A 22260-nucleotide genomic window follows, 5' to 3' on the forward strand; every position below is an offset into this window, starting at 1 on the left:
TCTTACTAAGCTATACTATTAGCGGAGTAGCTAGGGCCTTACTATTACTACGCCCCTTAAAGTATATAGCTGCTATCTAAATATCGCTATCTATATTAACCGCTAACTTAAGAGCGGGCCTAAGTATAGATAAGCTAAGTAAGGAGGAACTATTTAGCTTATTAGTCCTACTTAAAGCTAAGCGCTTATATAGCTTTTAAAAGCGCGGCGTTTACTTATATCCTTAAACTACCTTTATAAGGTAAGCTATATAGCCCTTATAGGTAGAGGGTATTATAATAAGGATAAGTAGCTCTTAAAGCGCTAAGAAGATTAAGTTTTATAGCTAGGTAAGCTTAACGCTATCCTTTTAAGCGGTATTACCGCCGCCTAGGTTAATATCTCTTTAAATTCTAGTAAGAACTCCTTAAAGGACTACCCCTCTTACTAAGTAAGGGTCTATAGCCTATCCTATAGCTTCTTCTACTCCTATACGTTTCTAAAGGTATAAACTAAGTAGTTAAAGAATACTTAAGGGTCTTTTATCCTCTTAGGCTTACCTTACTCTTAAAAGCCCGCTACCTACTATATTTAGGGCTTTAGTAGCGTATAAAGGAGTAAGAACTAAGCTATCCCCTTATAGCTATTAAGGCCTTATTTCTTATTAATATAGTATTTTACTATTAAGTAGTTAATAAAAAAGTAAAAGGTCTTTAGCTTACTATTATAAGTAGGCTATAATAGCGGCTTCCGTTTATTAAGGGCTACTTTATACTTTAACTTCTTTATAGTAGAGGGCGTATTTATTAAGGCTAGCGTTAAGAGGGTATTAAGGATTTAATATAAGGTCGCTTATTAGTTTAAGTCTTATAATATTTAGTAAAATAGCTTTATAAGTCGCCCTTATTTATCTTATTACTACTAAGCTTCTTTTTATAAGTATTACTAGTATAGCTCTTTTACTTATTACTATAGCTATTAATACTAAGCTTCTTTTTATAGTAGCTACTATTACTACTACTACCTTAGCTAGTACTACTAAGATTTTAATATTAAGTCTAATATATTAATAGCTTATATTATTATAAGGTAGGTAGAAGGATATACTATAAGTGCCTTTTATTATATTATAATAATAAGCTATATAGCATTTAACTATATACTATACCTATTAATACTAAATACGTATTTATATATATAGCCCGCCTTACCCTTTAACGCTATTAGCTAAGGTTTAGGCTAATACCTAGACCTATACTAAGGGTAAATACTCTTATAATAAGGTAATATATACTATTATTATTTAATAAAGTAGTAGGATCTATAATTATAGTAATAGTAATAGTTAAAATAAAAGTAATATTTATTAATAGTACCGGTTTATTAGCTAGCTTAAGCTTAATCCTTAATTTTATAAAGATTACTTTATTATTATTTAAATAGTTTATATCTTAAGGAGAATAAAAAGGTTATATATAATATAAATAAAGTATTTAGTTAAGATACTAAATTTAAATAGCTTTATACTTAAACCCTTTTATAATATAAATATTAAATGCTATAATATAGTAAAGGAGCGTTATAGTTATATAATTATAAAAAGTTATATATATTAGCTTATATAAGAGAAAATCTTTTTATATACTTAATATTATATTATATAAAAAATAAAATCTTCCTTTATATAGTTTATATATTAGTTTTAAAAATAGTAAAATACGTTTTAACTTTAACTTACTTATAGGCTACTATACTAAGTTAAGTAGCGTTTTAAGCTATTATTAATTAGGTTCCTAGAAAGTTTATAAGTCTAAGTATTAATCTTATACTTTATTATTATAGACTTAATTAAGCTTTAAGAGTTAATAATATAATTTTTAAGATAAATAAGTATAAGAGTCTTTAACTATTATAAGTTATAAGCTTAGGCTATAGCCTAAGCTATATAGTTATATATAAAAGGCCGGATCTTATATATATATATATAGGCTAGCTATATATAAAAGAGCTCTATATAGCTTATTAATATTATCCTATAGATAGCACCTATATATATACTTCTACCTACTCTATAATAATAAGACCGTTAATATAGCTATCTTATTTAATTACCTAAACCTAACTATTATAATAACTATATATAATCTAGCTTAACTACTAAAAAGAACTAATATTAGTAAGATATAAGAGGCTTATAGTATTAAATATTATACTAGTAGGTATAATAGGGCTAGATATCTTAGAGATATAAAAGACTATAGTATTATAAGAAAGGATAGATAAGGTAGTAATACTAGTAGCGCTAAGAGGGACGCTAAACCGCTAACTATTTTATAGGTTCTTAATATAGATATTTTTATAAGATTTACTAAGAGTATTAGTATTATAACTAATATAAGCCTAAGGTATAGTTAGCTAGCTAGTTAAAGTACCTTTATTTAAGATAGTAAGGAGTCGGTCGCTATTAACTAGGAGCTTAGTTAAAACGTTTTAATCTAAGGTTTAGCTAATAATAGTCGCTTACTATATAAGCTTATCTTAATTAATAGAGAGAAGATACTTCTTAGCTAGATACTAAAGCTCCTAGGCCTTTAAGCAGGTTTTTTTTTTAATATTATTACTTATATATAGCCTCTAGGGCTATAGCGAGGCTAATAGGGGCCTAGGCCCTTATTAGTAGTCCTAGCTAGCTATAGAGCTTAGGGGCTTATAACTAATTAGGGAAAGGGTAGCTATAAAGGTAAAGATAAAGAAAAGGTTAGTTTAGTTCCTCTTATATAGTGATTTTCCCCCTTAAGGGCCCTAGGGCCCCTAGGTTACTCTTTTTTAAGCTACTTAGCTATCCCTATCTCTATTTTAGCTAAGAAGGTTAAAAGGGCTTCCCTTCCTTCCTTAGAGCTATAGAGAATAGGTAGGCTAAGGGCCCCCTCCTATCTCTTAGAGGTCCGGTAAAGGATATCTCTTTCCCTCCTATAGTTTAGGCACCTTAAGATAAGGTGCTTAACTATATACCTTCCTTAGCTATAGCAGTAGTCGTTTCGGTCTACCTTATTAGTTTTTTTTAAGAAGGAAAATAAAAAGCCGGCCCTAAAAAGAAGCTAGTAAAAAGCTAAGAGGGTCGGCCTAGGCCTCCTTATAAGGTCCTTTTCTAGGCTAAGGGCTAGGTAAGGGGTCTTTCGAATAAACGTATAGTATTTACCTAGGCCCTTAGCCTTAGGGCCTTTAGCCTCCTTAGTAGCCTAGAGTCCCTTTTAATAGTCCTTAGTAGCTTACTAGACCTTTCTTTATAAGTAGCTAATAAAGACTAAGGGGGTCCCTTAGGTAGGGGCCCCTAAGCCTCTTTTAGCTAGCTAGTCGGTAAGCTTATTACTAAAGATCCTTAGGTAGCTAGGGTATTAGTATAGCTATATATTATAGAAGGCTTCTAAGCTAAATAAGATCTTTTTAATATATATAGCTAGGTCTAAGAAACTTATAACCTTCCTTATAGCGGCTTAGCTATCTATAAAGATATAGGTATCTATAAGGGGGTTAAGGGGGCTAAGCCTTAAGGGCTAAGGCCTCCTAGCTAGGTCTTCTAGGACCCTTAGTATCGTAAATAGCTCTATATTAGCTACTTTAATCGAGGGCCCTAGGTTCTTATAGTACGCTTTAATAGGCCTATTTTCTAGGCCTATTTTATAAAAGGAGTAAGCGTTAGTCTCTATAAAAGATCCCTTAGGGCACCCCTTAGAGCCGTTAGTATAAAAAGTTAGGGGCTATAACCTAAAGTCTTCTAGGCTAGCTAGGCTAGCTATAAGGCGTTAGTACTACTTCTTAGCTAAGGGCTTAGGGGCCTTTATTATTATAATAAAGGCCTTAGGCTCTAAGGCCTATAAGGGCTCCTAGCTAGCTTTCCTTCTTTCTAAGTTATAATTAAGTCTTATAAGAGCTACTAAGCCTTTAAGGAGGCGGAAGAGCTATATATATAGCTTAATATAGCTTAAGGCCCCTAGGTTAGAGCCTAAGTTAGCGAGGTCGTCCTATATAGCTAGGTTATAAGCCTGCTTTATAGGGTAACTAGGTAAGAAGTATAGGGTCTAAAGGGCGTAGGAGAGGCATACCCTTTTAAATCGTACCTCTAGTAGCGGTAGGGCTGCTTCGGCTTTTAAAGCCCTAATAGGGGATCCTTTAAAGGCCCCTAAGACCTTTAAAAAAGCTTAGTTTTAAAGCCTTTAAAAAGGCTTTATTAGGCTCTTAGGGGTCTTAGGCCCCTTATACTAAAGCTAGGCCCTATAGTCTACTATAGAGGTTACGTAGGCCTAGTAGAGCTGTCTAGAGGCTCTAAATAATAGGCCTTTTTACGTAGAGGTTAGGCGGGATAGTCCTTCGAAGGCAGCTTATACGGAGGCTACCTTCTTCTCGATATATTATTTTAATAGGAGCCTAGAATTAAAGAAGACCCCTAGCCACCGTACTAAGGGCTTTGCCTCGAAAAATAAGCCTCCTACTATTATACCCTCTAAAATAGGCTGCCGTTGCCTACTAAAGTAGATAAGTTCTATCTTTAAGGGGTCGAAGCAGACCCCTTAGTCTTTAGCTTGTTCGAATAGGTTAGCAGCTATTGCTTCTAGCTGCCGAACGTTCTTCTTAGCCGAGGTCGACGTTATAGAGACACTAAAGTCATCTATATAAGACAGCTGGTATCCCTTAGCCGCTAGTATCCCCCTTACGTATAAGAGGAATACCTTTAGGCTGGTTACATCGGCGCTAATAATCAGCGGCGCGGAGAAGGAGCACCACAGGGTGAAGTGGCTCATCTTTTCATCCAGGGTGTAGGTTGTATTGTCCACGTTAAGGAAGTCGGGGTCGTTGAAGTAGCCAGGCCGCTTGTGCCGAGCTAGGCGACGGTTCATCCTATCGTTATTCATCATGCTACCCCAGGCATTGCGCCCTGTATAGAAGACGATATCCGCAGAGTCCCGCCCCATCTGTCCGTACTGTGAGGCCCAGCCATTAACGGTTTATCAGTCGGTTAAATTCCGAGATGGTTGATTGGGCGAGAAGTAGCATGGGGCAGAGTTAGAAAGATCATAGATCTACCAGTCTGAGTAAGGATATAATGCCATGTAGTATAGACTTGATGGTAAGCTGCCTCGGTATTGGTCATATAGCATCCATCCATCTTAAGAAACTCAAAGCCCCAGTTGGTAAAGTCTTGAATATCGACTCGTTCGTGATTTAGAGAGCCAGGGAAACCGCGGCATGTACTGGTACCGGCGTCAGAATAAATACCCGGGATGAACCCCTTGGACTTGAGGTAGGACGTGAGACCTGGGAGCCCACTAGGGACCTGGTTTGGCCCCAGACCATAGATCCGTTTGCAACCAGTTGAATCGAAGCCCAAGCGTCGTCGATATTGATCCGATTATAGCCGACTTGGAGCAGACCATTTTCAGACATAGCCACAGCGACCTTTTTAAAGAGTTGCTCGCTGATATCGTTCTGGTAGCGCGCCCAGTCGTTGAAGCCCATACGAGGCGTCGGTGAGAGGACAGAACTGGCCAAAAAGGTGGTAACCAGCACCGTGGCGGCGGCTAGAGCCAGCTTGGACAACATGATGCTCCCGTTCGTTGTAGGATATAGTAAGAAGGGAAGTCAGAAAGAAAGAAAGAAATAACACCAAAATTTACTGATATTAACTCTTATTAAATAAGTATTAACTCTATCGAAGAGGTGAGAGTCACAAATTCGGACGACAAGATGTAAATTGGAACTCGGGAGGAATTATGAATTATGTTCCCAAATGACAGGTCAGGCTGAGTGCTGCGACTTTGGCCTTAAATAGCAGACTGGGCTCAGCCCTCAATGACCACGGGCTATCCCGATCGAAGCCGCAGTATCGATAGAGGGAGTCGACGCTTCAAATATCCGGCGAATGAAGCATAGCTATTCTTAAGTACACATAATGGTGGCTAGTCGCAGGAAACCGGATTTGATGGACAACTGAGACCGATTCCAGTGGCTGTATGACTATGTCTACAGCTATACCAGTCCCTCCAGTCTTAGTTCGCCACAGAAATAGATAATCTTCTGTCGACGAGCCCGCAATTAACTACGAGACAAAAAGTCTAGTGCAGGCTGAGACACTTAGCATAGGTAGCTGCGAACATCTCAGACGCTGCACGCAAAGACAGTGGGGGGGTTATGCCAAACGCAGGCTGTAACGTGTCACTCGCAGCGTTGATTTTTATCGTGCAATCCACTTTTGCCCGCGTGGTTCCGAAGTCAATATGATAGATGTGGATGACGGTATTCTCTGTATATGCTGAGCCGGTAGTGCTAAGAAGGAATTCAAGATTACTTAGGGAGGCGACGATGGAGATGTCCATAAGACATGAAGCTTGCTCTTCTCGCTTGGCTGCCATATGACTGGCTATAACAGGTCAAATTCAGGGCTCTATTAGGAAGAGCCACTGGAAGCAATATGAGAACGCTGCTCCTAAGGGAATCAACCACTGGGACCGGTCTGGTGATCAGTAATCGTTGGGAGTATAAAACTGTCTAATAACCCCCACGGCTTACCCTTGCTTGCTATAAGGGGTAGCACTAACCGCTAAGTTCCAAGCAGCTGATCGTGCTCTAGTTAATATAGATTCATCCAAAAGAAATAAAGGAAGACGTAGGCCTCTGTAGCCATTCAACAGAATCTAAAGACTCGAGTGTTTAATATGGTGCCGTGGGGAATAGTTGCTGGCAGCGGTGTTAAAAGCATAAAAAAAGCCCTTGTCTCCAATGTATTCCCATGAGCTAACTCCTTAGCTGCTAATTAGTCGATAAATTCGCATCATTCACAAGCCGCAAGGGCGCTAAACATGTTTCCATGACCAGATAGGTAAGTTGTGATGCCCTCGCCCTCCCCTTCGGGATCGCAAGCCTGCTTGGACTGGGAAACAAGTTCCTCAACAGCCCACGCGACTCTCTCGGCTCCAAGCTTGGCACCGCCAATGTTTGGCGCGGCTGGTCCCAGCCTAAGCGATGCCAATCGCCCAACTAGGAACAAAGGCACACCGTCTGCCCACATCAGATCTTCGTTGAGGCACGGTAACCCCCCGTGTCCCTGAATAGGGTACTTATCCATCATCTTGCGCAGGTATGGAAGGGACGAAAAATCTGTCTGAATGCCGGTTGCAAAGTAGATAAAGTCAAATAGTGGGAGGCCCTCGACTGGAGGATCTGTTGTTACGGCCCAGGCGCCTATCCCCTCTTCTTCCATAAATTTTGCGTCTGCAAGACGTGTCTGCTCGCGCAACTCAAGCCTCCCCGACGCCACGTGTTTCTTCAGTCGCTTCTGGAAAAGCGGCGTGATGCTGCCTCCCCCACGAGCCTTCTTGATGATCTCGAGACGCTCATCGTCCGAGTCGGCGCTCCAGAAGCGGGCTTGCTCGGCGTTCTTGTATTTGCCCATCCACTGCAAATCTACATCAAAGTGCTTCACGCGACATCTGCTTCTCATGAGATGCCACACCTTTGTGACGCCTCGACGAATAGCGAGATCTGACAGCTGTGCAGATGTGAGGCCGCCTCCGACAACGAGAATGTTGCTCGTCCGACCCGCGTCCATTCTTGCCTGGACCACGGGATCTGGGAAAGATTGGATGTGCATGCTGTGGCATACTTGGCGTGTCGAGGCCAAGTCTCCCTTTTCCGTCATAGAGGGCAGACGAGGAATCTCTGCCACGTTGGCCGGGCCGACCGCAAGCACGACGGCCTTGGCATATCGGCGTGTGGAGTTTGTCGTGACAGTAAAAAGCTTCTCGTCGTCAACGGAGATTTCCCTGACAACACCATACTCAATGTCTCCCAGAGTCTCCTGTCGCAATATCGTCGACTCGAGCTCGTATCGCTTGGCCACCAACTGGCAGTGGTCGCAGAACAACGACTTGGACGGGGTAAAGTAGTCGTTTCGCTCTCTCAGGTTGATGGCCACCCTCGCTTCTTGCCTGCGTTCCTCCCCTTGTCAGCCCTTGTCGATGGTATCAAATTGGGTCCATTGCTCTTTGTACTCGCCTTTTCCCACAGACTCGGCTCCCTGCCTTTTTCTTCTGAGCGTGCTTGCTTATTTCTTTGCCCACGCAGTTCCGGATCTCGACGAGCTCGCGCTCGCGCTCCTCCGCGTACGTGTAACCCAATAGCGAATCTCGGTCGAGCGGGTCGACATGCCACAGCATGGGGCTGCGTAGGTGAGAGATGTCATAGGCGTTGAAGAGTCTATTCCACCGGCCGAGCCACCGGTCGTCCGTTGCGTCTAGAACAAGCATGTTGTATCTCGCCTGTGCAGAGCAATTTGCAGCCCTTGTCTTGCCACTGCGTACTTGCTTTAGGGCCACTTTGCCTCCGTGCTTGCCGATCCAGTGGTATCGTCGATGCTCCTCGTCGGTAAACAGAGCAGCTGGGGTGTGCTCGCAGAGACGAGCTGCCGTGGCAAGGCCGCAGGGACCTGCCCCCACGATAATCACATCGTAAACCTCCTCGTTTGTCTCCATTGTGTCTCGGCCGATGTTCATTTGGGTAAATGTGGAGCCTCTGGCCGCCGCTTGATCTTTCAGACGAGCAACAGGGCTCGAGGATGCAGAGGGGAGGCTGCCGTCGACTGTGGCCAAGCGACCCGCGGCTTTGAGGCGGCAGTAATCTATATAGGCGGTCCTCGTCATGGACTAAGAGGAAAAAGCTGGTCGGCAAAACTACAAGCACAAAGGACGGATGGTCGACTTCTCACCTCGACCGCGCAAGACGCCTGCCCCGTTGACTCGTGCGCCGCGATCGGCAGCACCTTGATGGTCTCCCCTTGACCTCAGTGGGACATCAAGGTCTAAGCAGATAAAGACAGCGAGAACGGGACGTTGATAGGCAGGACAGGAACCTGTTTCCAGCGGCGGCGGCGATGTTCAAAAGCAACAAGCTCCAGAGCCGCGCGTTCCTTGTCCGCCACATGCATAACACTTGGACGAAAAGAGACCCGGAGGACCCTGGGATCAAACCAACCTTCTCTTTCATTGGCATACGATGGGACTTGGCCATCCAGGTGCGCAGGTGGCTTCGCATCGAGAGCTCAAACCGCAATCCGGGATGCTGACGCTAGTGCCTTCCTGTTCAATGCGTTGGGAGTTGCCAACGACGACTCCCATCGCGAGCCATTAGCATGCGTCTCCCACTAAGACGACAAGCGGGGAGTAGTGGTCCTAAAGATGACTGTGCATTAATCTTGTTTCCCTCGTGAAATCTGCTAAGTTGCAATTACCCATATATCTAGGTGATAGGCACATGCAGTAGGTGGAGGCCAATTGCTCGAGTATGTCTGCCCCGATAGTTGTCGGCTGCGGCTCGCGGCGTCTTCGATGGCTTTCTATTCAATGCATGCCGTCGAGTATTTATGCAAGCGTACTCAACAAACTCGACGCAAGCCGGATGCTAGGCGGTCGAGCAGAGTAATCCTAGAGGCACTGCGTTTCGGTATTCAAAGCACGGTTGTTGACCTGAGTCCCTCATTGGTGTTGCCAGCACCAATCAGGGGTTATCCACTGACGAAGACAGGTCTTCTTGATCGCCATTCCAGACAAATTGTTGCTTCTTAAGTAGTAAGAAACTTTCGTAGATAAACAGTGAAATTGGTTGACCTTGAACCCCTACTTCTGTCCGTGGCGGTACAAGCCCACTTCGAGGCCCTTGATCTGCAGAGCCAGGAGCTTGGAATAGTACCTGCAGAGCGCAAGGTTTCCCGCGTGAAACCAGAACCCCGGGTGTCCGCTTTGCTGCCAGATGGTTCGCATTTCGCCCTCCTTGTTAAAACCCCAGACATCACATACGCGGTCTGCCACCTCATCGCCAAATATCACTCTCGTCTGTGATTCCATGGTGTCGTATCCGGTGGCAAGAACAACCTCGTCAGCCTGAAGTTCCGACCCATCGGCGAGTCGGATGCCATCTGGTAGAATCTCGGAAACTTCCAGGCCCTGCCTGACCTTGATGCTTCCATCAGCAATGAGTTTAGACGTGCCGACGTCGATGTAGTAGCCTCCGCCACGCTGTAAATAATTGAAGAACAGTCCTGCCTCATCCGGGCCGTAGTTCACTTTGAAGCCAGCTCTCTTCAGCCCGTCTGTGGTATCTCTGTCGAGCGCTTTCTGGTGATTAACAACTTGACAATGCAAAGCTTTGAGAATGGTGTTCGGAAGGCTTTGCGTGAGCATGTCGGCGTCATCGACGGGTGGTCCGCCCTCTACGTAGAGCCCTTTGAGTAGAATGTCCGTTATCCCGCGACTAGACACGACACAAGTACTCGACCGCTGCACAATGGTGACATCGTATCCCTTGTCGAAGAAGTCCTGGGCAATGTCGTGGCCCGAGTTACAGCTGCCGACAATCACGGCCCTCTTCTCACCATTACTTGGCTGAGCGCCGGGGAACTCGGAGGAGTGGCAGATCCGGTCCCCTTTGAATGTCCCCGCGCCCTTTATCTGTGGCTCATTTTTCTGGCCGGAATGCCCTGTTGCCTGGATTATATGGCGCACGCGCAACGTTCGGGTCTGAGTAGAGCCGTCGTCCATTCGGCGTTCAACGGTGACGGTCCACATGCCTTTTGCTTTGTCCCACTTGCTGCTTGTAGCCGTCGATTTCAACCAGACATTAAGCTCGAGAATATCCACATAAGCCTCGAAGAACTGCGCGAGCTTGTCCTTGGGTGTAAAGATCGGCCATTGGGGAGGAAAAGCAACGTAGGGCATGTGGTCGTACCATACAGGGTCGTGGAGGACGAGATGGTGGTATCGCTTTCGCCAGTTGTCCCCCACACGGTCGTTCTGGTCAATGATGAGGGAATTGACACCCAGCATCTTTAACCTCGCGGCCGCGGTCAGGCCGGCCTGGCCGGAGCCTGATTCGCCTGGAGTCAGCATGGCCACCCCGTGCACTGCAACTCACGTAATAATGAAGGCTGGATATCAAAAGGTTTGACTTCTCACCGAGAATGAGAACAGCGAGCTCGCAGTCGTCTTCCAGTTCCGTCTCAACACGTCTCTTTTCCATCCAGTTCATCCCTCCAAGACTCTCGCCATGCTCCACTCCCCGGGGGCGGCGATGAAAAACATGTTCTTCGTGTCCCTGAACAGCCTGGAGGGCGGTATAGAACGTGAAAATCGTCCATTTTCCTTGCTGAAAGATTAGTCGCATGAGGCCTTTGCCCGATCCGATGACGGTCTTGAATTGGAAAAAGGCCTGAACTCCCTTAACGTTTTCATCGCCATCAATCGGGGCTATTTTGGGCTCCCGCCACGGGGAACTAAGGTCAAGAGTGAATTCCTTGAGTCGAAACCCGTCCCTGGACGTGGCGCAGTCGCTTAGGAAATGCAGAATACTATCTCGTCCTTGGACTGTTCGAAACTCCCACGAAAGAGCAAGGTGATCACGCCAAAAGCCTTCTTCTGCGAAGCAGGCCGAAACAGCCCTATAGTCGGCACCCAACACTCCTTGGTTCAGCGCTTCTAGTACTGCTCCAGCTTCTATGGCTGGCTGAACCGAAGCGGGCAGGGATACAGAAGGAAGCCGTGCGACAGGAAGATTGACCGACCCCGGCAAGGTATTTGCCCCCAGGGATTGAACTTCACCTTCAGTTGCCGCCATTTGCAGAGCAGGCTGAAGAGTCTGAGTGGAAGCAAGTCCCGTAAAGAGAAACGCGTCAATTCGGGTATGGAGGAGGCCGGAGTTCAGGAGTGTGAGAATCGTGTCGTCGTGTATGCTAGGGAGAGATGTCGCAATGATGTTCTCGCAAACATTTGAGCGCTCGCCGGATCATGGGAGTAGTGCGGGGGGTCGGGACTTGACCCATGTCACACCAGTCTCCGGATATCGGCCTTGATTTATCCAGTATCATGGTTAGTGCGGGCATCATCCGGTTGGATTGAAAGATGGTCGCATGATCCTCTGGGCAAATTCGTTGAGTGTAACCCAGCCCCCATCCAAATCAAGAAGCCTTGTCTGGCAGGCATAGAGGCAGTAGTCGTCCTCCATTCGTCTGCCAGTCGTCGTCCCAATATCTTTCGCTCACGGGTCTAGGAAGTTTGAAAGGCCATCTTCCGTGTAGACAGGATAAGGAGATGGAATGAACTTTGAAGGATATCAACAAAATGCATGTCACTACTTTTCCGGCGGCTCACTTCTCTTCGTTGAGCTAAAATTGAAAATCAAGAATAATTCTCGGTCCGTCATGCTGTACGTAATTATATATAGTGCAGGCTCGACCATATCGGCAAAACACCCTGGCATATCACTCAATCAATGCCGGTTCCGGAACGGGCATTTCACAAACACACGTACCGTCAAGCAGATATATGTACCATGGCCGAGTGGAACTCGTACAGCAGATGGGACATTCTGACACTGCTTGTGACAACCTGGCTAAACTTGACCAGCACGTGCCAAAGCAGGTTCAGCTCCTCTCGTAAGTTCCTGTGTCTCTCCATGCATCGTCATTTCCCCAGTTCCTGGGCGTGAACCTGATTGCCCAAGCATCCAAGTACTGGTGACCACTGGCCACCCCAGCAGCAAGTGATAGCATACGGGGACCCCCGAAAGTCACAAGACACAGTAGTAACTTGTACTCGAAGTCCACCGGGGAATTGAAGTGGAATCTCGTACTTATTGCGTATTGCCCCCGAATGTCTATCCCACCTCTCGCCCATCGAGGCTTCCAAGTCACGACCCAAGCAAATCTCCCCGTGAACCTGTGTCTCAACAACATGGTCTAGGTTGTGACTCGCATCACGCGTGCGGCGTCGGCGAGGCGATTCAGGGAGATAACATGTTACATGGCCTGGGCTGGCCGGGTGTGGGGAGGATCAGACTGGGATCCGTCGAAGGTCAATGTGGGGCTTCAGCATGGAGTAACAGGACCCAAACCTCGGCGCGGACCATCGGGCCTTCACGTAAGGTCGAAAGCATCGTACTTAGGTATGTCGTGATAAGAGTAGCCAAAGAGACTCCGTTCCGAGTCGTCGCGAGGCCCGTCTGGACTGAATGATAGCAGCCCTCTTGATATCCTGGTCTCAAACTGGTTTCTGTAGACTCCATTTCGCAGCAGCGCAGAAGCCACAAGCCGATCACCTACAGGCCAGTGCGGGTGAAAATGCAGCGCTATATGAGCGTGCTCGCAATTAGTGCGTCTAACGTCATCGAGGGCAGAGCGGTGTTGGACCTGAAGAGTATGTGCTCCAACAGTTGAAGAGACTCGAGGCGGCGTGTCGCGGCCTGGGCTCGTATGCCTGCAATAGCATCCCCCAGTGATGAACTACAGATTGATTAACCATTAAGATTAAACTACAGTAGAGTATCGATGTGGAATAGGCGCAATACAGTCTTGGACAAGAAAGAGAGAGGGAATGTCGGCCTCGCTTTCAAGTATAGGGTTATGCCAAACAGCGCGCAGGTCGCGTGTGAACGAGAGAACAAAGTAACGAAGCAAGAGGAGGCGCGAGCTAAAGCACTCGCGCCATTTCGCTGAGTATCGATGAGTCTGTCAATGCTTGAAATCTCAAACACCAGCCCATGCATCCACCAGCGACTTCGAGTTTGACGCTTCTACACTCGCCCAGGCCCCCCAAGAAGCTTAGTCGCCAGCTGGCTTAGGATGTCAAGGTGCTCAAGTTCTTCTGAACCCTTGCCTACCCCTATATAAACGTCCTGGCAAACAAGGTCAGTGTCAGGACAAGAAAGGGCCTATAATACGCGTTAGTAACACCTCTATTGGGGGTGCCCTCATTTTGCATGGTGTAGCGGTATTTTACCAGCTTGACAGTCAGTTATCATGGTATCCAGAAGGAACGGGCGCAGCTCGACATTTCCCCAACCGTCGAGACACCAGCAATGGCAACCTCCCAGCGCCGACACTAGCCAAGCAAGGGGAAGTTTTGTCCCCCAAACAACCCAGGTCGCCGCAAGCCAGGGAAGTAGCATACGAGAAAGGCTTCTACGGCGGCAGAATGAGTTACAGGGACTTCCAGAACGTGCCAGTCGAGGTGCGCAAAAGCTGGTCGACTCAGGCCTCGCCTTCAATTAAGCAGAGCTGGACGGCGTCTGGGCTCCTCGACCAGCAATACCTCAACTACGAATCGTTCGGGAACAGCGACGACGGGGGGTGATGCGTGAGGGTGTTAGGGCACCCTAACAAGAGTTAGTTTAAAGCTCTTTCATCGTGCGGCCTAGGCTCTAAACTCCCATGGGACCATTCGTTCCTGGTCGAGTCGCTTAGCGACATCGCCATATATCCCCCGTACGACACGGGCGCCCACTATCTCATAAAGATGCTTATGGAAAGGAGCGAGGAGCCAGCGACGTGTCGGCCAAGTAATAAAGGATGGTGTTTGGGAATACATCGTTGCGCGTGCCAGCAATGTCAAGAGCAACGTCCCTCGATTACGGCTCCAGTAGATCGATGCGCAGAGAGTTCGGGTACTATACCCGCTTGACCTATGTGTGGCGGGAAAGGATGTCACCCAGAAGCATCTCACCTTCATTCAGCCGTAGGCTGACTTTACATTAATCGAATAAGTTTTCCCAAATATGAGGGTTTGGTGCAGCAGGGATCAGTTAAGTTTTCTGACATCTGATTGGTTGTATGGTTTCTAAAACGTAACTCAACTGGATGATGGCCTTCTAAAAGTGGGTCCAATTTTGCACTTGCCCTGAATGTCACAGAGCTACTCTGAGCATCGCGGGTCGCCAACAAACCCATCGTACGCAGCTGCTTTCAACCGCAGTGAACCCTATGCCTCATCGAGGGTCTCAAGGTGGCGTGGTTTCCATCGTATGCATTCGCTGTGGCGAGGAGACCAAACTTGACAATGATTAGATGGAATACTGCAGCCGATGTCGCGAGTGTTGGTTTCAGATGGGAATTGATTATGACGGCATTTGCTCGCGTTGCTATCGAAAGGATGAGAAGCGCGGCTCTGACGAGCCTTATTTCTTCTCTGCCGAAAATCAACTTGACTTTGGTCCCGTACCGACACGATTGCCTGAGCTCACGCCTACAGAAGAGTCATTGATCGCTCGCGTCCACGTCCATGTGAACATCATGCTGGTGCGAGGGCAGCAGTACAAGTATCGGGGGCATGTCGTTCACTTTCTTCGTGAGGTTGGCTTGGTGTACAACCAGCTCCCACTTCTGCCACGGGAGTTAAACACGGTGTTGCTGCGTCCTGCCAACACGTCATCACACGCCAATCTAAGCCGGCAATTTACCCGTCAGTTCCGTGTGCGCCGCCAGGCGGTTATGATATGGCTTGACTACCTCCGCCATCACCATCCTGGATACCGATGCATCGTCATCGACAACGAGCGACTGAGCCAACTGCCCGAGGACGGCAATGTGGTGGACGCCATTCCCAAAGCCAGGTGGAGGCTGCCGATGTAAGACCGGAGGAGGAAGATCAGGAGGCGGAGCCTGACCTAGAGGACGCGGCTGCGGTACCGGACCTGTTGACCAAGGACACGGAGCTCGATGCTCTGCGGTCTATTCTCGTGGGCGAGCCAGAACCGGAGGCAAGTCTTCCTCTTGCCACAGGCTCCCAAGAGCGGGCGCGGCACCAGCAGCTGCGGCTCCCGAATATACGGCATACGCCGATCAATGAGTTCAATCGCTCTCATGCCCTGCTCTCATTGGCATTCCCATGCCTCTTCCCAGACGGGAGAGCCGACTTTGTCGAGCCTCGCTTGCGGTCGATAGATTACAAGGATTACATCGAGCACGCGATGCGGTGGCACGACGGGCGTTTTGCGCGGCACCCAACCTTCCGTTTTGTCGCATTCAATACCCTGATGCGGTCCCAAGCACGTGCGCGGTCGAAGTTCTTCGTGAAGCAACATGATGGCACCGTGAAGCGCTCACGCGAGAGCAGCTTATTCAGGCGCTCGAACACAGCGAGGATCCTGAGGCGCAGGCGCTGATAAACTCAATCACAAGGCATGCGGTGTCGATTCGCGGTACGCGCCCTTTGGAACAGAAAGAGGCAGGACTCGAGGCGTATGCGTACAGCCTGGGCTGTCCTGGCGCATTTATCACATTTAGCCCAGCCGATTTGCACTGGCGGAGCCTCTACCAACACATGCCCCGATATGGAGAATGGCTGCGCGCGTCCGAGCCGGAAAGGATGGCATTGTCGCGGTACTTATTGCGTCAGAACCCTCACATTGCTGCTTTCCACTTCTACCGCCGATACTGCTTCTTTCGAGATATCGTGTTGCGGAAAAAGTTCAACGTCACGGATTACTGGGATCGATATGAATGGCAAGGCCGTGGCAGTCCGCACAACCACGGTCTGTACTGGATGCAGGAGGGCCCAGCCGCCGACATGGAGGACGAAGCTGCTCGTGACATGTTTGCACGCGTATGGGGCTTCCACGTCACGGCCGTGAACCCGGAGCCCGTAGGACTGTGCCTCAGGGGGAGGGCAATCCGCTGAGCGTGGATCCGCTGGGCGTGGAGATGACATTCCTGCGGCTCTCGCAAATCGTCAACCGCTGCCAGCGCCACAGATGCAATACCACGTACTGCTTGCGAGTCAGAAAGGGAAGCGGTGACCTCGCGAGGGACATGGAAGGAGCTGCTGGCGACATTGAGGCGGCCAACGTGGCGAATCCGGAAAGGGAGTGTCGTTTCGACTTCCCCCGTGCCTTGAGAGAGCTGGCCGCGGTCATCAGGAAGGAAGGCAGGTCGTACTACATCTTCGAGGCGGCCCGCAACGACAGCCTCATGAACCATTTCAATCCTGCCATCATTCTGGGATGGTTGGCCAACATTGACATATCTCCATGCACCAGCTTGCAAGCAGTCATTACATACGCTGCCAAGTATTGCAGCAAATCGGAGAAGAAGACAGAGCCTTACTGCAGGCTTGCGGATCAGATTTTGCCGCATACAGCACACCACCAACCTCTGTTGTCCTTCTCCTCTCGCCTCATGAACAAGCTGATTGCGGAGAGAGATTATTCAGCGCAGGAAATCTCCCACTTGCTACTCAATATCCCTCTGCAGGAAGGGACTCGGGTGGTTGTGTACGTCGACTGCCGCCCGTTGAGCAGCATGCGCGGTCGTACCGCGTCGATGATGATGTCAGTGAGGCTGTCGGCAGCTACCGGAAATATCTGCAGAGAAATGACCAGCATGAGAGTATTACTTATCTCGAGTACCTGCAGTCGTACAATCTCAAGACATGGAGGAGACTCGGTGCGAACGCGAAGAAGAGGGTTCTGTCCTACTGTCCTCGGTATAGGCCAGTGGAAACCTCAACCCAGTTTCATGACTTCTGCCGCGTCAAGTTGATGATGGCCCATCCGCATCGCGCTCCGGAGGAGTTGCTTGCTGTGGACGGGCAGCGGTTTGAGTCCTTTGTTGCGGCGTACCGGTGTTGTCGGCAGCGACACCATTTCCATGAGGACGACCATTACGGGGAGGTGGGAACAAACGAGCTCCAGGCGGAGGACGATGAGTTTGAGCAGGAGGTCCATGACGAGCCCATCGCAGAGGAGGACTGGCATGAGCTCGCCCGCATGCTGCCAGACCGGCCGCTGGAGGAAGAGGACATCGACGTACTTGGCCGGCGAAATATCGACGTGAATTATGACTGGGCTCACGTGGGACGATATACCAACGAGGATATTCTCAGCGGCAACTACTGGGAGCAACGCAAGGCGGAAAGCTCCTTTCCCTTGATGTGGAGCACCAGCCTCTGGAAGCACGCGATGCCCTGAATCCGGAGCAGCGCATCGTGTATGACACGGTGATGGGCCACTTTCTCGCCCAAGACCGTTCCCAGTTGTTACTCCATGTCGATGGTGGCGGTGGCACAGGCAAGTCATATCTCATCAACCTGCTCTCGGCGCACCTCCAGGCCGCTACACGCGGGAGAGTGACACCTGTCTGGCGTGCCGCACCGACGGGTGTCGCAGGGAACCAGATATCAGGCACTACTTTGCACTCGCTGCTTCACCTCCCGATCAACAAGGACTTCAGGCCGCTCTCCGCCATCGACAAGGCCCAGCTCCAGAAGAAGCTGAAGGATATTCAGTACCTAATCATTGACGAGAAGAGTATGCTGGGACTGCGTATGCTATCCTGGATCGACGACCGTCTCCGTGAGGCATTTCCGCATCGGAACGAGGAGTTCTTTGGCGGACTCAATATCCTTTTGGTCGGCGACTTCTTCCAGCTTCCCCCTGTTCTACAGAAACCGCTGTACTACGACAAAGAGGTGCAGGGAGTGGAGATCAAGGAAGGAACGCTTATATGCGCTTCGATAAGACCGTCTTCCTGAGCGTTGTTCAGCGGCAGTGCGGCGATGATCAGGCGTCCTTTCGCAAGGCTCTCGGAGAACTGCGGCCGCTCCTACTATCCCACGAGTCCTGGAAACTTCTCCGGCCGCGTGCAGGCAAAGCCAGACGATCAGGAGGTCGCCAGGTTCGCCAACGCCTTACGGGTATATGCCACGAAAGACCGGGTGAACGAATATAACCATTACCACCTTGACCGCCTCAACCGACCAGTCATTCAGGTCATCGCTACAAATGTTGGCCCCGGCGCGGCTGCTGCTCCGGACGACAAGGCGGGCAACCTTGCGAAACAGGTCCCTGTATGCATTGGTGCCCGCTTAATGCTGACGTGCAACCTCTGGCAACAAGTTGGCCTCTGCAACGGCGCTCGCGGCACAGTGCACAACATTGGCTGGGCACCTGGCGCTGATCCCATCCGAGACCAACCGTGTGTAATCATGATGGAGTTTGACAAATATACCGGACCGGCATTCCTGACCACCGCGGATGGTAGGAAGATTGTCCCGATTGTGGCAGTAAAAAGGGATTTCCTCGTTGGAGCAACACTCTGCACTCGCACTCAGTTTCCCCTGGTCGTATGCTACGCCATTACGGTTCATAAGTCGCAGAGCATCACCGAAGACAGGATCGTGACAGATCTGTCCTGCCGTGACTTTCAGACAGGTTTGAGTTATGTGGCCGTCTCGCGTGTAAAAACGCTACAGGGGTTGATGCTCGATGCCCCGTTCGACCGCAATCATCTGACATACACATCCCCCCCGGAGGGTATCAAGATGAAGATGAGGGACCAAAGATTTAGGAGTTGGCAGGTTCTCACTCAGAATCCGTATAAGAACGGCTAGGGCTACGTAACTCCACTTGATGCTACCAAGACGTAGATGACGCAATGAATGCATGACTGTAGATTCTTGAATTTTCAGGCCTGCCTTACCGTTGACAGCAGACTTGCAGCCTTCGGCTGATTGTATGCCTTGCACCACTGGTCTAAAGTGCAAGGCGTGACGAAGTATTTTATCTGTGTATTCACGTCGCTCTATGGCCTAAGGAGCACTTACCTAGGCGTGCACACTCTGATATCAACCTTCTCCTCGACGGGATCAAATGACCAAGAGCACCGGCAGCTTCCTTGCGCTGCGTGAGACAGTCGACAAGTTCGGGCTGATGCGGCGAGAATCACAACCGCGGATGCGGGGTGACGGCGTTGACGACGCCAACTTTAAGAAGAGCGTGGCCAACAAGGCCACTCTGAAACTGTACGAGCTGAAGAAGGGGCTCGGAGGGATGATTAAAGGTGCCGTCGTGGTCGACGCGGCTGACGAGAATGCAAGGAAGCGTGGCGGCAATAAGGTGAAGAACACCCGCACGGGGTCCTCCAACCTTGGTAACAGGCTGTTCGAGAATGGACTTAATTAACACCCTGGCGCGCAAGGTGGACATACAATACGGCAGGCGACTCTCCCTTGTAAACCCTGACAAGCCCAACGCCGCGACTAACTAACTGTGGCGCACAACTACCTCTACAAAGAAGCTCCCCTGTCAAGGTTTTACGGCATGGCTGCCGCACTCGTCCCACAGAGTTCCCGAGAAAACACTCACTGGTGCCGCATCGAAGGCGATTGGCTCTGAGAATTGATAATTTAGCCTTTAGAATCGATGAGACAGTTTATAAATTATATTACTCGAATGCCATATATACCCAGCTGAATCATGAGCTGGGCCCCTAATGGCCAGATTTAGGGCCCAATTATCTATACACCTCCTTTTATTAACTGTACACCAAAAAGTGGATCAACTGTGGCTGGGTCAGGCGCAGTGCCGATGCCGCTAATTTTGGTGCGCCCATTCCCGGCCGGCCAGCTGGCCAGTTCGTGATGCTTGCGTAACAACATCCTGTAACCGTAACTATCAGCAATACCATCAAAACTGAAGCTATTCGCACCGCGTTTTCTGCCCTTACGAGCCCGAATCATGGAGTCGCTTACGAAGACACTATTCCCGACCTTCCAGGCCGCGATGGAAGCCGCCGATACCGTTGTTGAGGCTGAGGGCTACGCCCTACACATTCGAACATCGAAGCGGGATAACGCTGGCCAACGCAAGTCTGCACTTGTTCGTTGTATCAAGGCCGGCCCCTACGAAAATCGGAAGGATAAAGCTGCTCATATCTCTCGTCGTCGCCTCAATACAGCAACCCAGAAAACAGACTGTGAATTTCGCCTCTCGTTGAAGGAAAAACGCGGTTACTGGACTATCTCTTATCTTCACGATGTTCACAATCATCGCCTTGTTGATGACCCGATGGTCTTTCCGAAGTACCGGGCGCTTGTTATCCAGAAGTATCGCGACGACATTATCCGGAAGTTTAATAACAATACCCGGCCGACCGATATTGCTGGCGAGCTTCGTGACCTGGTTCACGACGATCCTCGTTTAGCCGGTATCACGGCTCAAGACGTGAGTAACGCCTTGGCTAGGCACCGTCAGGAAGAACTAGCTGGCCGTACGCCTCTTCAGTTTCTCTACGGCCGGCTAGATAAGTCCGACTTCTTTCATCGAGATAGTCGTGATCCCCAGGGCCGGCTAACTGGGCTATTTCTCGCGCCTCGTGCTACCTTCCATCGATGGCGTCAGCATCACGATGTCCTCGTCCTCGACTGTACCTACAAGACGAACCGATTCAATATGCCGTTATTGAATATCTGCGCGGCCACTCGAGATAACAAAACGTTCTCTATTGCCTCTATCTTCTTGAACGGCGAGACCGAGTCCCATTACTATTGGGCTATCTCGTTGCTGCTAGTCCTTTGCGAGAAGGAGTCGATCCCATTTCCAAGGGTCACTGTCACGGACCGAGATACTGCGTTGCTTAAGGCGTTAGATAGCTTTCGCGAGCTTCAAAACAGTACTAACCTTCTCTGCACGTGGCATATTAACCAGAATGTCGTTGCGAAATGCAAGCAATTTTTCCTAAGGCATCAAAAATCGGCAATCGAGTCGTACGGGCCCCGGCATTCCAAGCGTTTCTACAAGAGTGGAACGAGATCGTCAAGTCACAAGATGTGAATAGCTTCAACGAACGTTTACGCCAATTTGAGACACCAGGCCGCCACCCGCTTGCAGCTATACAATACTGTTGCAATACGTGGCTAACGCCTTGGAAGGAGAAGTTTGTATCTTGTTTCGTTAATCAATATCGCCACTTCGGGCGTACAACGACCTCGATCGTCGAGGACTTCACTCTCATATGAAGAAGTTCCTTTGGTCCTGTACGGGCGATTTGACGACCGTTTTCCAACGATTCGAACGCTTCTGGGGCCATCAGGCTGCTCAGATCACAGCGATAGAGAATCGAAACCTCCACAAGATATCAACGTTCTCCTACAGGCGCCGTATATGCCGATCCGCGAGCGAGTATCGTCATATGCGTTAAAGCTACTAATAGATGAGCATCGCAAGATCCTCTAGACCCCGAAGTCAACGGGCCAAACCGCCGCCAGGTCAATGTCCTTGTAATTGGGCTACTAGTCGAGGGCTACCGTGCTGCCATCGAATCTTCGAGTCTATCAACACCAATACCTCCCTTACACTCGACGACTTCGACCCATTTTGGTATATTCCGATCGATACAAGCGCTCAGGGCACAAGCCCTACTCGGGCACCATACGAGCCACAAGTTATCAGGGCTAAGGGCCGCCCCAAGGCTCACTCAACCTCGAAGAGTCACGGCGGTCAAGATCAACGCGGCGGGATCCGTCACATCACGAGATCGCTGAACGGCATGAGCGGGCTGAGGCTATACGACTGCCTCCTCCTCAACGGCACCAGCGGCGATGACGGGTACGGTAACGGCCGCGATGACTTCAACGGAACGAGGGCTGCGGCACATCGAGGAAAACGGCGATACGTACGAGGCAGGCACAC

The 22260-nt window shown here is 49.1% G+C and overlaps 4 protein-coding genes across 4 annotated transcripts; 1 reads left to right on the plus strand and 3 right to left on the minus strand.

The window, feature by feature from the left end:
* Nucleotides 1-2344: 2344 nt before the first annotated feature.
* On the minus strand, nt 2345-5577 carry HRG_07758 (alpha galactosidase A domain-containing protein; the record flags this gene model as incomplete). The annotated part of the gene is made up of 3 exons (XM_044866229.1): nt 2345-2347; nt 4722-4958; nt 5293-5577. 3 exons carry the CDS (start codon nt 5575-5577, stop codon nt 2345-2347), a joined length of 525 nt encoding a protein of 174 aa, XP_044719193.1.
* A 1228-nt stretch (nt 5578-6805) lies between these two features.
* HRG_07759 (l-lysine 6-monooxygenase (NADPH-requiring) domain-containing protein) lies at nt 6806-8279 on the minus strand (the record flags this gene model as incomplete). Its single annotated transcript, XM_044866230.1, has 2 exons — nt 6806-7961; nt 8029-8279. The coding sequence occupies 2 exons, from the start codon at nt 8277-8279 to the stop codon at nt 6806-6808; spliced, it is 1407 nt and encodes a 468-aa protein (XP_044719194.1).
* Nucleotides 8280-9525: 1246 nt separating this feature from the next.
* On the minus strand, nt 9526-11052 carry HRG_07760 (pyridine nucleotide-disulfide oxidoreductase domain-containing protein; the record flags this gene model as incomplete). Its single annotated transcript, XM_044866231.1, has 3 exons — nt 9526-9588; nt 9675-10900; nt 10980-11052. 3 exons carry the CDS (start codon nt 11050-11052, stop codon nt 9526-9528), a joined length of 1362 nt encoding a protein of 453 aa, XP_044719195.1.
* A 5108-nt stretch (nt 11053-16160) lies between these two features.
* HRG_07761 (PIF1-like helicase domain-containing protein) lies at nt 16161-18323 on the plus strand (the record flags this gene model as incomplete). Its single annotated transcript, XM_044866232.1, has 6 exons — nt 16161-16397; nt 16454-16797; nt 17049-17121; nt 17206-17256; nt 17329-17622; nt 17676-18323. The coding sequence occupies 6 exons, from the start codon at nt 16161-16163 to the stop codon at nt 18321-18323; spliced, it is 1647 nt and encodes a 548-aa protein (XP_044719196.1).
* Nucleotides 18324-22260: the final 3937 nt, after the last annotated feature.

This window comes from Hirsutella rhossiliensis (assembly GCF_020360975.1).
Source record: "Hirsutella rhossiliensis strain HR02 chromosome Unknown scaffold00008, whole genome shotgun sequence".
NCBI classification, from domain to species: Eukaryota; Fungi; Ascomycota; class Sordariomycetes; order Hypocreales; family Ophiocordycipitaceae; genus Hirsutella; species Hirsutella rhossiliensis.